Genomic DNA, 12,318 nt, shown 5'->3' with positions numbered 1-12,318 from the left:
CATCTTGAGTCTGGGGGAAAGTGGGGCGCTCCGAGGCAAGGACAACTGGTGTCACCAGCTCCTCGAAGGTTCTGACCACCCCCCCAGGCAGGGCTGGAACTGGGACAGTTATCAGAGGGGTGATGGCTTTGGAATCATCTCTACATCTGACACAGAAGCCATGGCCTCAAGAAACTTGAGAAGACCAGATAGGTGCACCACCATGACACATCTGGGATGCGGGCAGTGACGGTGAAGGTCAGGACAGTACCTGCGCGGACAGCTCTGTACTTGTTGGAAGGCTGAGCACGGCCCCAGCAAAACGGGGAGCTCTGTGGAGTCCCCGTCGGAGTCACCGAGCAGAGCGGAGCGGGTAATTTGGCTTTGAAGCACGCACACCCTCCTGCAGGACACCACCTGTCTACGCATCTGGCTTCTGGGTGCTTGCCTCCTGACTGGTTCTGGAGCTGGGGGTGGGCATCTAACTGAAGGCTACATAACACCAGGAGCGTGGCCTTGGTCTGGTTTGCCCATCTTGTCTCCAGGTGATCGAAGCTCAGCCAATGACACCCCCTTCCTGGAAGTCAGCACCTGGACCGGTTCCTTCTGGAACTCCTGAGAGAGACTCGTGTCCCCACAGCAAGGCCAGACCCTCTGTGCACTAGGGGATACCCATGCTGGGGACCTCAGCATCTGCCAGAACCCTAGGCTAGAAAGGGGTGATAAGAGGCGAGGCTGGCCGCTTCCTCCTCCAAGCTCAGGCCCACCTACACCTCCCCATCACCACCTCCAGGGCCACGGGCAGCCCCTGCAGGTTCCCTGGAGGCAGAGGCGGAGGCAGGAAGGAAAGCAGGTGTGGGGCTCAGCTGCCGTGGCTTCCACGTGAATGGGAACACTCTGTGGGTGAGAAGGGGCCTGAGTGCAGGACGCCCTCAAGCATCTTGCCTGCCTCACAGCTCCTGCGCACAGGGCACCACCTCGGCTCACCGTCTCTTTGTCTCCGGGGGGATCATGGCCTCTGCAAGCAAACCTTTGTATGTGTCCGACTTCAGGAACCGCGGGTAGGAGTCCTGTAAGAGATAGTGGTCAGCCCTAACACCTTCTGCCTCCTCACTCTCAGCTTCCCCCAGCCCCAGCCTGGCACTGCTCAGGGCCTCAGAGCTCCCAGTGGACGGTGCCGGAGGCGTCCATCCCAGACCTGCCCTGACTAAGTCAGCTGACTCAGACCTGGGCTCCCATCCAGTTGGGCCATTTAACAGTCAAAGATGAGCAAGAGCCCAGTGCCCACACAAGGAGGAGTGAACCATGGTACCTCCAGTGAGGGAATGAGGACAGCTGTATATCCTGCAGAGTGAGGGCAAGGACATGGAGCCAAATAAAAACCAAGATCGAGCCCTGGCATGTGTGGATCAGTGGATTGAGCGCCGGCCTGAGAACCAAAGTGTCTCTGGTTCAATTTCCAGTCAGGGCACAAGCCCGGGTTGCAGGCCAGGTCCCCAGTTGGGGGCATGTGAGAGGCAACCAATCACTGTATCTCTCACACATTGGTGTTTCTCTCCCTCTCTTTCTTCCTCCCTTCTCCTCTCTCTAAAAGTAAGTAAAATCTTTTAAAAAATAGGGTTGAGAAAAACTGCAGTAGACAATAAAATGGGAGAGGAATCTATGAACCTAAGTGCTAATATTTTAATTTTTTAAGAAATATTTATTTTTAGAGAGAGGGGAAGGGAGGGAGAAAGAAAGGTTGTGGTTGCCTCTCACATGCCCCCTACTGGGGACCTGGCCTGCAACCCGGGCTTGTGCCCTGGCTGGGAATTGAACCAGAGACACTTTGGTTCTCAGGCTGGCGCTCAATCCACTGAGCCACACCAGCCAGGGCCTAAGTGCTAATGTTTTAAAAAGGTAAATATAAATTTATCTTAGGAGGAAGGGAAGAAGGTAGAGGGGCAGGGATAATAGCCAGATTTATTTGAATGTGCCCTGCTTTCCAGATTGAATTTTGAAACTGTGTAGATATTTCACATAATTGTAACGTAAGATAATAAGCAGTCCCCAAACACCGAAAAGTAAAGTGTCACAAATGGAGCTGGACATCCAGTGGGTGACACCACCGAGACTGGACATAACAACAGAGTGGTTCAAGGAACATCCTGAATCAGACACATGCAAGGGACTGATCGATGTTTCTTGCGCACATCGGTGTTTCTCTCCCTCTTTCTTACTCCCTTCCCTCCTGTCTATAAATAAGACGTTTAAAATGAATAGATTGCCCTGGCTGGTGTGGCTCAGTAGACTGAGTGCTGGCCTGTGAACCAGAGGGTTGCTGTTTTGGTTCCCAGGCAGGACCCATGCCTGGGTTGGGGGCCAGGCGGGGGCGCTCAAGAGGCAACCGCGCATGAATGTTTCCTTTTCCTCCTTCCCTTCTCTTCTCTAAAAATAAATAAAATATTTTTTTAAAAATCTTTAAGAATAAAAACATAGAGCTTTTTTAAAAAAATAAATGAATGAATAATAACATTGAAACCCCATGACCTCCCTTGGCAGATATCAGGGGTCCAACTCATTATTTTGATAAGTGATAATTAAAAGAAGGAAACAAGCATTGATTCTGCCTTTCTTATCTGTACCACTGGGCCAACAAAGAGCAGGCAAGGGGAGGCTTCCAGGGGTGCCCAAACTTTTGGCATCTCTGCGTCACACTTGAAGAAGAGTTGTCTTGGGCCACACAATAAATACATTGTGACACGTAATCACCAAAAAATCTCATGACATTTTAAGTAAGTTTATGATTTTTGTGTTGGGCTGCATTCACAGCCATCCTGAGCCACATGTGGCCCATGGGCTACAGGCTGGACACTCCTGTAACAGTCAGTGAAGGAATTAGAACATTGTTGATGAAATCGTGAGTCTGCGGAATGGCTGCCCGTGGGTGCTTAGTCACAGAAAGGGAAGCAACCAAACCTCAGGTACCTCCTGATGGAAGAAAACACCAAACTGAGGAAAACATTCTTGACAAAACTGAACAGATAAACAACAAAACTGAAAATGACTTCTGATCAAAATTTAAGTGTAAATACCAATCTTTATCAGCAGGGGACAGAGAAACATATCAAAGATGCCACAGGGGCTCAGCAAAACCCAGACTGTAGGAAGCTCTATAGGACAAAGGTCCCAGTTCCTTCCAAACAACACAAAAAATTAAAGGAAAAGATGGAGCCCTGGCTGGTGTGGCTCAGTGAATTGAGTGCTGGCCTGCAAACCAAAAAGGTAGCTGGTTAGCTGGTTCGATTCCCAGCTAGGGCACATGACTGGGTTGCTGGCTGGTCCCTCATTGGGAGCATGTGAGAGGCAACTGATCGATGTTTCTCTCTTTCTCCCTTCCTTCCCCTCTCTCTACAAATAAATAAATAAAATCTTAAAAATGGAGAGGGAACCTATACAGTACTCTAAAAACAGATTTAAGAGACATTAACCAGTTCTAACGTATGGACCTTGTTTGCATCCAAAGTCAAGCAAATTGAAAAAAATTAGAAAGATGAATATTTATAGGCTGTGGTATACAGAATAAAGCTGCCCGGCCCTGACTGGTGTGGCCCAGTTGGTTGAGTGTGGTCCCACAAAGCAAAAGGTCACTGGTTCGATTCCAGGTCAGGGCACATGCCTAGGCTGTAGGTTCAGTCCCCGATCAGAGCACATACAAGAGGCAACTGATCGATGATGTTCCCTCCTTTTCTTTCTCCCTCCCTTCCCCTCTCTCTAAAAACAAAAAAATAAAATCTTAAGAAAGAAAGAGCCCTGGCTAGTGTGTCTCAGTGGATTGAGTGCTGGCCTGTGAGCTGAAAGGTCACTGGTTCGATGCCTGTCACTGCACATGCCTGGGTTGTGGGCTGGGTCCCAATTCAGGGGCAAACAAGAGCAACCAGTCAATGTTTCTCTCCCTCTCTTTCTCCCTCCCTTCTCCTGTCTCTGAAAATAAATAATAAAATCCTTTAAAAAAGAAAAAAAGAAAACTTCCCAAAGATGTCTACACCCTAATCCCTAGACCCTGTGAATATGTCCCTTTATGTGGCAAAACGACTTTGCAGATATGATTAAATTAATGATGTTGCCATAGGGAGATTGCCTGGATTATCCAGGTGGGCTCAGTGTAATCACAGGGATCCCTAAGTGAAAGAGGGAGGCAGGATGATCAGAGAGATGCTCTGCTTCTACATTAGTATAATATTGTATCTCAATTATAGTTAAAGTTTATCAATAAACTTGGAAAAATATTTTATTTTTTATATATTTTAAAAGATTTTATTTTATTTTTAGACAAAAGAGAAGGGAAAGAGAAAGAGGGAGAGAAACATCAATGTGTGGTTGCCTCTCACGTGTCCCCTACTGGGGACCTGGCGCACAACCCAGGCATGTGCCCTGACTGGGAATCAAACTGGTGACCCTTTGGTTCACAGGCTGGTGCTCAAACCACTGAGACATATCAGCGAGTGCTATAAACAAACTTCTAAAAATTAAAAAGAAAAAAGAAAAAAGGAAAAAAAAGATGGTACACTGCTGTCTTTGAAGATGGAGAATGGGCCACAAGCCAAGAATGCAGGTGCCTCGAGGAAGGGAAGGCCATGAATGGATTCTCCCCTGAAGCCTCCAGAAGGAATGAACTTTGCGGACACCTTGACTTTAGCCAGTGGTACCTGTGTCAGACTCTGGCCTCAAGAGAACACATATGTGTTCCTTTCAGCCACCAAGTTTGTGGTGTTTTTTACAGCAGCAACAGGAAACTAACCCCAGAGGCCAAGTGGGCAGGTATGGCCCTTGACTGGCTATTTGAGGACACTGAGTAAACACTGTGTTTCGGGTGTGCTGCTGACATCTGCAGCCGTGCTGAAAGGTGGTTCATGTCCTGTAGAGGAACGTCCTGAACTACCTACACACAGAAGTCTGGAAATGGCTTTATGGTCTCGAGTGGAGGCTCCCTACCTTCTTCATCAGCATGTAGATGTGCAGCTGGGCCTCATCCAGGACATAGCGGTGGGGCCGGCACAGGCCCTCCAGGGTCAGCTCCATCGTCTGGCTGTCGATATTGACCCAGCGGGCAGCGCCAGGGGCCAGGAACTGCCTTTGTGTGAAGACAGGGGGGCAGCCCCGGGGTGGGTCCAGGCTCCACAGGCCTGCCCTCCAGCCGCCAGGCCCACCTCTTGAACTCACTGGTACACAGAGTCCACCAGGGCAGGGATCTGGGCCTGCCCTCCGTGGCGCAGCTCCTCACACGCCTCCCAGAAGCTGAGGTTCTCGGCTGGGGGGTCCAGGCACAGGTGGTCAGGCCCACCCTGAGCTGCAGCCAGGGCTAGTTCAAACGGGCGGGGGCAGGGGGAAGCCCAGCCTCCTTCACCAGGGCCTCAAACAGGAGGTGGGCGTGTCTCACCACTGAACTCTTTCCTGAGAAAGTCCATGAAATGGGCCCGTCCCACGGGATCTTCCAGGAGTTCCCGGAAGCTGAAGCCCCATCGCTCTACACGGAGCTTTGTGGGTGCAGCCACACTGTGGGGGAGGTGTGTGTCAGGAGCATGAGGAACGTGGGGTGGGGGGAACAGCTGGGAAGAACACCTGCAGACCCCTCTCCCACCCTGGGCTCACCTGGATGTGTTCATGGCCCAGTAGGTGTCATCGTCTGTGATCCAGGGGTTGCTGGGGAGGCATCCCGACATGATTGGGTCATGTGGCCCGTGCTGGCTGCTGAACTTCAGGTGCCTGGGAGTGCGAATGGAATCAGGTGCACGTAGGGGCCATGGCACTAGAGGAAGGGCCTGGGCTCTGGGCTTGGGGTCTCCAGCTGCCACCCCCATCCCACTCACGCCTCAAGGCAGACAGAAGACTTCACCCGGGTCCTGCCCAGGGCCTTTCTGCAGTACTCGATCTATGACACGGGACCTGTGAGGCAGGGTCTGGGCTGGGAGTCGGCCAGCCCGCTCCCCTCTTTTGGCCCCCCAGGACCTACCTCCTGCTTATAGAAATCCGTGTTCTTGGTCTGGAAGGGGCCAGGAAAGCTACAGTTAGAAGGCAGGCCTCCGCTAGGGACTGACACCCCACCACGGGCTGGCAGAGAAGGGCCCAGGCCCCTGCCACGTCCCTTAGAGCCCCTCCTCTGATGCCAGGGTCTGACTTCCCAGGAAGCTTGTGGGACCTATAGTTTGGAGATTCCCAGAATGTTTTCAAAGTTGCCTTGAGGTTCCCCAATGATCACTATTCTGTATTTCCAAATGTGTTTAAATCACTTTTTAAAAACAGCATGTAAGTGAAGACTGCTACTGTGGGTCACACTAGGAACCCAGACTGTTGACTGTGATCCAAACTCATCGTGTTCAGAATTCAGAACCTGTCTGCCACCTCCTCGTGCTCCAGGTGGCCATGGGACTGGCTGTCCCTTCCGAACGCTCCACAGCTATCACTGACAGAGCCTGGGGGAGGCAGAGAACACCCTCAGGGTGCCTGTGATTTCCAATTTTTGCCTCAGTTCTCCTGAACCAACTTCATAACGGGAAATTATAAATCTGTGATCATGAGCTTATGATTTTGAAGTTAGGAAGAAGTTTTATCAGTAAGGCACTAAATGTATCTGTACTATGTTTCATGGGATTTGAACACAGGGCTCTGCTGCTACAAAGTTCGGCCATGTCTGTCCTGGTGCAGTTCCTTCTAATTCCTGAGGCCCCCAGAGGCCTTGGAGAGCGGTGGCTGGTCTGACCTGGGGGAGGAGCCCCCCACCCTCCCCAGGGTCCATTGCACTTACTTTCACCCAGGGCAGCAGGTGGGAGGCAAGAGAGGATGAGAGTTAGCAGGGGAGCTGGGACTAAGGGACTAGTGTGAGGGGAGAATAAGACCAGAAGCGGGGCAGGGCACTTGGAGTAGCTGTCTCAAGTGCCGTTTGGATGGACAGATGAATGCACAGACGGGTGGGCAGCTCCCAAGTAGGCCCGTAGCGGTGGAGTAGGGGTGGGGAGGCGTGTGTGCCTGGGCTTGTTGTGGGTGGGAGTGGCGGGGGGCATGTCTGCAGGAGTGGGGACTGGGCGGGAGGCGGGGCGTGCGTGTGTACAGGGACCTTACCATCTGCACTCGCCTGGCAAGGCAGGATCCCCGTTCTGGACCCTGCTCCAGTACGCTGGGGACCCCAGGCTGCAGAGGGGAGTTTAGGTGAGGTGGGGGGCACAGCTCAGGTGGGCTGCTGGGACCCCACCCTAAGGCTATGTTCCTGCCCCTCACTGGCCCCCATATACGGCCGCTCTGAGCCCACATGTCACCCTTTAACATGGAAACTGACACTCAGAGGAACCCAGAAACCTAAGCCCTGAGTCCTGAGCCCCCGAGGCTCCTCTCTGCCCATTCCCACCCCATGATGACCACCCTCCCAGAGCTGCTCTCAGTTTCCTTTCCAGCACCTCACCCTGCTCAGGGCTCTTCTCAGCTCCAGATGCACATGGCATCCCAGCCTGGCTTTGCCACTGAAGCGAAATCCTTGACTCTCCTCCCCAAACCTCCCCATTCTTCCCCTTTTCAGCCAGGCTCACCTCCACGTACCTGACAGTTCAAGCCAGAAACCTAACCACCTAACTAACTGCCCTTCTTGAGGCAGTTCCACTCACTGGAACCCACTTGCCCTGCCACCTTGTCCTCAAACACACATGCTGCTCTGGCCCTCTCCCTACCGCTGCCCAGGTTGGAACGCTCGTATCTACTTGCCTGGAAGATCCAGCTGCCTGCCATTCCTCGTCCCCTCCACATACACCCCTCACCCCCACGTGGCTGGCCTGGTCCGCACCTGGGCCCCACCCTCAGCCCATGCACGCAGCCTTGGGGCCAAGCCCACTCCACTTCCTTCCCCGGATTGGCCACCAGGCCCTCAGGTGGAAGATTGAGTCATTTTCCCAAAGATAGCCCCCCCCCAGCCCCCCCGCACACACACCCTTGATGAGGTAATCGGGCAGTGGGTGCCTCCGGGGATCTTTTTCCTTGGGTTTTTCCTACAGGAGCTTCCATTCATGGTTTGCTGTGACTGCCGCAACGGACTCAGACATCTCCCCACTGCCCCACACAGAAAGGGGACCTCAAACCAACTGCTAGGATTGCAGTTCCGATGAGGACTGACCCCTGGCCAGGACCCCCAGAAGTTGCAGCTAAGCCTCGCTTCCAGTGGCCTCATCCCAAGGGCCTTAAAACCTCCTGCCACACACTGGGTATATCCTTCCCACGAGTCCTGGTAGAGCGTTCGAGGAGCGCATACTGACTCCTGGTAGGACCTGCTGCAGTCCAAGGAGCCACTCCTGCCCAACATGAGGGGCTCACCGGGGGTCTGTTCACCAGCCAGTATGTCTGCTCCTGGCACGCAATGACCAGCCTGTCTGCCCTCCTGCGCTGCTTAGCTGCCCTGGTGGAGACAGGCAGAGTTGGAGGAACATGGTGCCCACCCACCACAGCACCTCCCCCACCCACCCTGGGCCAGGGCCAGGGCTGTGCTGCTTCTGGTCCCATGACCGCCCGTGCCCCGCTGGGAACCTCTGGACTTCCGGGCGGTCTGGGCTCTGCGCGCACTGGACTTGGGGTCTCACCGCAGCTGTTCTCTTGCCTGCATCACTACAAGGTCCCATGTATGGTTGATTTTCCTGTGCAGCTGGTCATAGTGCTCCTGGGGGTGATGTCAAGGTCTCCAGTGGGCAACCCCTTTCCATGCCAAGCTGTAGGGCCGGGCATGGACCTTCCCACCTCCCCCCCTGAGACGCTGCAGGGTGCGTGGTCTGTTGTGTGTCTGCATTATCCTGGGGCCGGGGCTGTGTGCTCCCAGAGAAACTGTGAGGCTCTAGGGCCACGAGCGGGGCTTGGGTTCCTCGGGCTGGACATGGCCTGGGGGAGGGTCCCACCTTCTCGTGGTCAACCAGGGCCCCCTGCTTTTGGATGTTCTTCTTGGCCAGGTAGATGGCTGGAAGGACAGAGGGACAGGCTGCAGAGGAGCAATCTCTGCTCCCGCCTCCCCTGCGGCGTCGCCCAGAGGCCATCTCCCCATGGAGCTTGTGCCAGGCTAGCCCATCCCTCCTCACTCACCATAGTCCAGCTCCGCAGCTGGCCGCAGAGTGCTCATCCAGAAATAGGGTGTCTGGTGCCATGTGGGAACAAGGGGTGTCTAGGACCTCCTGGGCCTTCTCCACCCCAGGAGTTGCCCCCACCCTCTCAGCTCCCTTAGGAAGAGACTGGGCTGGCTGGGGGTGGGGTGCCTGAGGATCTGCCCGTCTGTCCACGGCCTGGAGGCTCAGCTGACCACTGGGCATTTCTCTCCACCTGGAACTGAGCTCCACTCACCACTTGGTGCCCAGTGCAGGGGCTGCCTCCCTGACTCTGAGCTCCAGGAGCTCCCACTTCAGGGAGAGGGGCCGAGGGGCCTTCCCAAGCCCCAGATACAGTCACAGTCTATGCTGGGAGGCAGGGACAGAGACTGAGAGCAGGCCTGACTTGGGTTCCTGTTGTGGCGGGGAAGGGCAGGCAGGCGGTCCATCCTGATTGAGGGCACACACACGCTGACGTGCAGGGATCCTGTCCTCAGGCCTCACACAGCCTCCTTCTCGGAGTGAGGGCCTAAGGACCTGGGAAAGCTGGCAGAATCCTCCGTAGGTACTGCCCCTCATGGAGGCCCTGCTGTGGCCCCAGGAAAACTGAAGTCCCCTCCCCTTAGTTTGATCCTTCTACCACAAGGAAGATTCCAGTCCAGGCCTTTTGGGGAGGAGACAGGAGACCACCAGGCCTGCTGGGACATCACCATATTTTGCTCCCACCCAGCGCTGCCCCCTTCAGGAATCCCCACTAGCTGGGCTTCTGGAGGGTTGGGGGAGGGGGGATGGGGGGAGCGGGGTTTCCACCTGCTTCCAGTTGAGCCTGACCTGGAACCTGTAGAGCGTTTCATCAAGCTGGAGCACGAGGCTGCAGGGGTCGCGAAGTGGATATAGGTAGCCATGCCGCACCAGGAGGATGCCCAAGTGCAGGGCCTCTGGGGGGTAGGGTTTGAGGGGGAGGAGGAGTCAAGGTGGTGGATTCTCAAGCTGGGGAGAATGGAGCAGGGTCTCTTGGGATGTGTTTCTCTTCCCCAACACACTTGGCTTGGCCTGATACTGGTGAGCCCCAGAAGGCCCAACCGCATCAGCCCTGGGACCCCAGGGTTGGGTAGGGGCCAGAATGGGCAGCGGGCTGACCCCCTTACCCTCCTCTGAGATGCAGTACTTCTGGATCAGCCACTCCACGATGTCGTTGCCTACATAGAAGAGGTTGGGTGGGGGAGGCCAAGGCAGGGCCGGTATCCCTCCTAACCCCCAGCCCCCAGCCTCACCAGTCACAGCGTGAGGAACGACTGCGATGAGCAGTCGCTGGCTCCGCATCTTCACGCCCTGGTCAGGGTCCTGCATACTCAAGACCATCCGCTCCATCTGGGCAAATGGGTCGTTGAGGGGCTGCCCGGCTGGCCTCCCCCACCCCAGATCCTGATTCCACGGACCTGGCCGGGTTGCCCGGATCAGTGTGTGCAGAGATTAACGGGCACAGATGGTGGCATTTCAGGCCACGCTGGCAACGAGGGAGGTGGAGGGAGCGGAGCGAAGGCGACGGCTGACCCTTCCCCCACAGCACCCGGGGTCTCCGCCGCCTCACCCCACTCCACAAAATGCCGACGCCCCCGGGCCCGCGTCCACACCCGCGCTCACCCGCACCCACTCCTCTTCTGCCCCTCCCAGCCTCGATGCCTGAAATCCTGGGGACGGCAGGACCCCCACCTGGCACCCACCTTGCTCAGGTGAGGCATCTGCGCACGGGAGCGCCCACCAGGGTGCGCGGGTGCGGCGGCCATGGCTACGGGGCGAAACCGGCGGGAGTTTAGGCGTCTGAGACGCCCTGCCCCGCCCCGCCCCGCCCCACGACCGAGTTAACCCTCCTGGGCCTGGGGTTTGGTCCCAGGTCCCTTTCTGGGTCTGGGAAAGGGCCGACACCAGACTGCCCACGCCCATGTGTCTTCCCCCACGTCGGGAGAAACTGAGGCCTGTGCGCGGGAGGACTTGCTAGGGGGCTGCGTGCCTGTGAGAAGTGTCCTGAGGTGGGACTCGGAGATGCGGCCTTAGAGAGAGGTCCTGTGAGGGAACAGGGGCTCGGGAAGAGGGAGGGAAGTGAGGACTCAGGGAGAGGTTGGGAAATCAGGGAAGGGGAGGGGGCTCTGTGGGGGGAGAGTCTTCAGGAGAAGGGACTTTTGGGGAAGGTGGGCTGGGGTGGGGGGCAATGAGTCTACTAGAAACCCTGCCCCCATACTCACGCCATGTGTAATGCCCTCAGAATGTGCAGGGACCAGGGGTGGGCAATGGGGTTGGTCAGGGCAAGGGGTCCGATTGCCCCAGAAGTGTGTGCCTGCGACTGTGTAACCCATGCGTGACATCATGTGGGTGGCACCAGGGCCGTATGCCACTGGGTGCTGGTGTTCCACCTCCTCCTCCTCCACTCAGACCTAGGCCTTTGATCTGGCTGTCCCCAGCCTGAAGCCCAGCCTACCCCTGTTCCCTGCTCTGGCTGGCTCCCATCTACCCACCCCAGGGTTTGTTTAGGTGTTAAGACCAGAGGCCCCTCTGTGTCCCTGCTCTCAACATTCCATCTCCCCGGTTCTGTTTCGAATCAGTGTCCTCTTCTCCCCAAGGACAGGGAGAGGCCTTCAGAATCCTCTGGGTCCCCAGAACATACAGAGACCCCCACCCCCACCACCACACTCATACGCAGCCCAGTCAGTAAACACTGAGTGAAGGCTGCGCGGGTGGTGACCCCAGCCTTGTGCATGTGTATTCTGGTCTCTCTGTGCTCATGGCTGTAACCTCTGGGGTGCAGGGCCAGGAGGATGTGCAGAAAACACTTAGTGTCCCCCAGCCCCCAAAGCCAGGCGGTTCTAGGAATCCCCTCTGCCCAGACAGAAGCTCGGCTGGGAGGAAGTAGGGGGAGAGTCGGGGACTGTTGGGCCCCAGGTGCGGCCTGCACTGCCTGCTGGTAATAAGAGCCTGGGGACATGGCGGGGGCGGGGAGGGGGGGGGCGGGAGGGGTGCGGGGGACGGTAGCACCTGCTTCACTCGTCACTTTCGGTCCCACCGGCCCCGCCCAGAGGTCTTCCCTAGAGAGCCCTCAGGCTCCCCCCGGCGCAGGAGGGGTAAGGCAGCCCTGATGGCCAGACAGGGTGCAGTTGGGCGGGCCGCTGGGACCGTGACTCTGGCCGTGGTCCGCGGCGGCTGTTCAGGGTCCTGGTGAGCCGGCGGCGGGGACGATAGGGTAACGGCGAGGTACGGG

The 12,318-nt window shown here is 56.2% G+C and overlaps 1 protein-coding gene across 1 annotated transcript; it reads right to left on the bottom strand.

Annotated features, from left to right (window-relative positions):
* Window positions 1-442: 442 nt before the first annotated feature.
* Window positions 443-10,872, bottom strand: RGS11 (regulator of G protein signaling 11). The gene is made up of 17 exons (XM_054586789.1): window positions 10,790-10,872; window positions 10,340-10,436; window positions 10,214-10,264; window positions 9,897-10,003; window positions 9,067-9,118; window positions 8,886-8,944; window positions 8,577-8,653; window positions 8,314-8,395; window positions 7,078-7,146; window positions 5,972-6,001; window positions 5,829-5,890; window positions 5,611-5,724; window positions 5,399-5,514; window positions 5,182-5,269; window positions 4,954-5,092; window positions 967-1,049; window positions 443-876 (listed from the first exon to the last, which is right to left on the bottom strand). Exons 1-17 carry the CDS (start codon window positions 10,850-10,852, stop codon window positions 747-749), a joined length of 1,419 nt encoding a protein of 472 aa, XP_054442764.1. The 5' UTR covers window positions 10,853-10,872; the 3' UTR covers window positions 443-746.
* Window positions 10,873-12,318: the final 1,446 nt, after the last annotated feature.

Source organism: Pteronotus mesoamericanus, unplaced genomic scaffold (assembly GCF_021234165.1).
Source record: "Pteronotus mesoamericanus isolate MK-2021 breed Mesoamerican mustached bat unplaced genomic scaffold, CSHL_Meso_final contig_947, whole genome shotgun sequence".
In the NCBI taxonomy this organism is placed as follows: Eukaryota; Metazoa; Chordata; class Mammalia; order Chiroptera; family Mormoopidae; genus Pteronotus; species Pteronotus mesoamericanus.
This window is presented reverse-complemented; position numbering and strand designations above follow the sequence as displayed.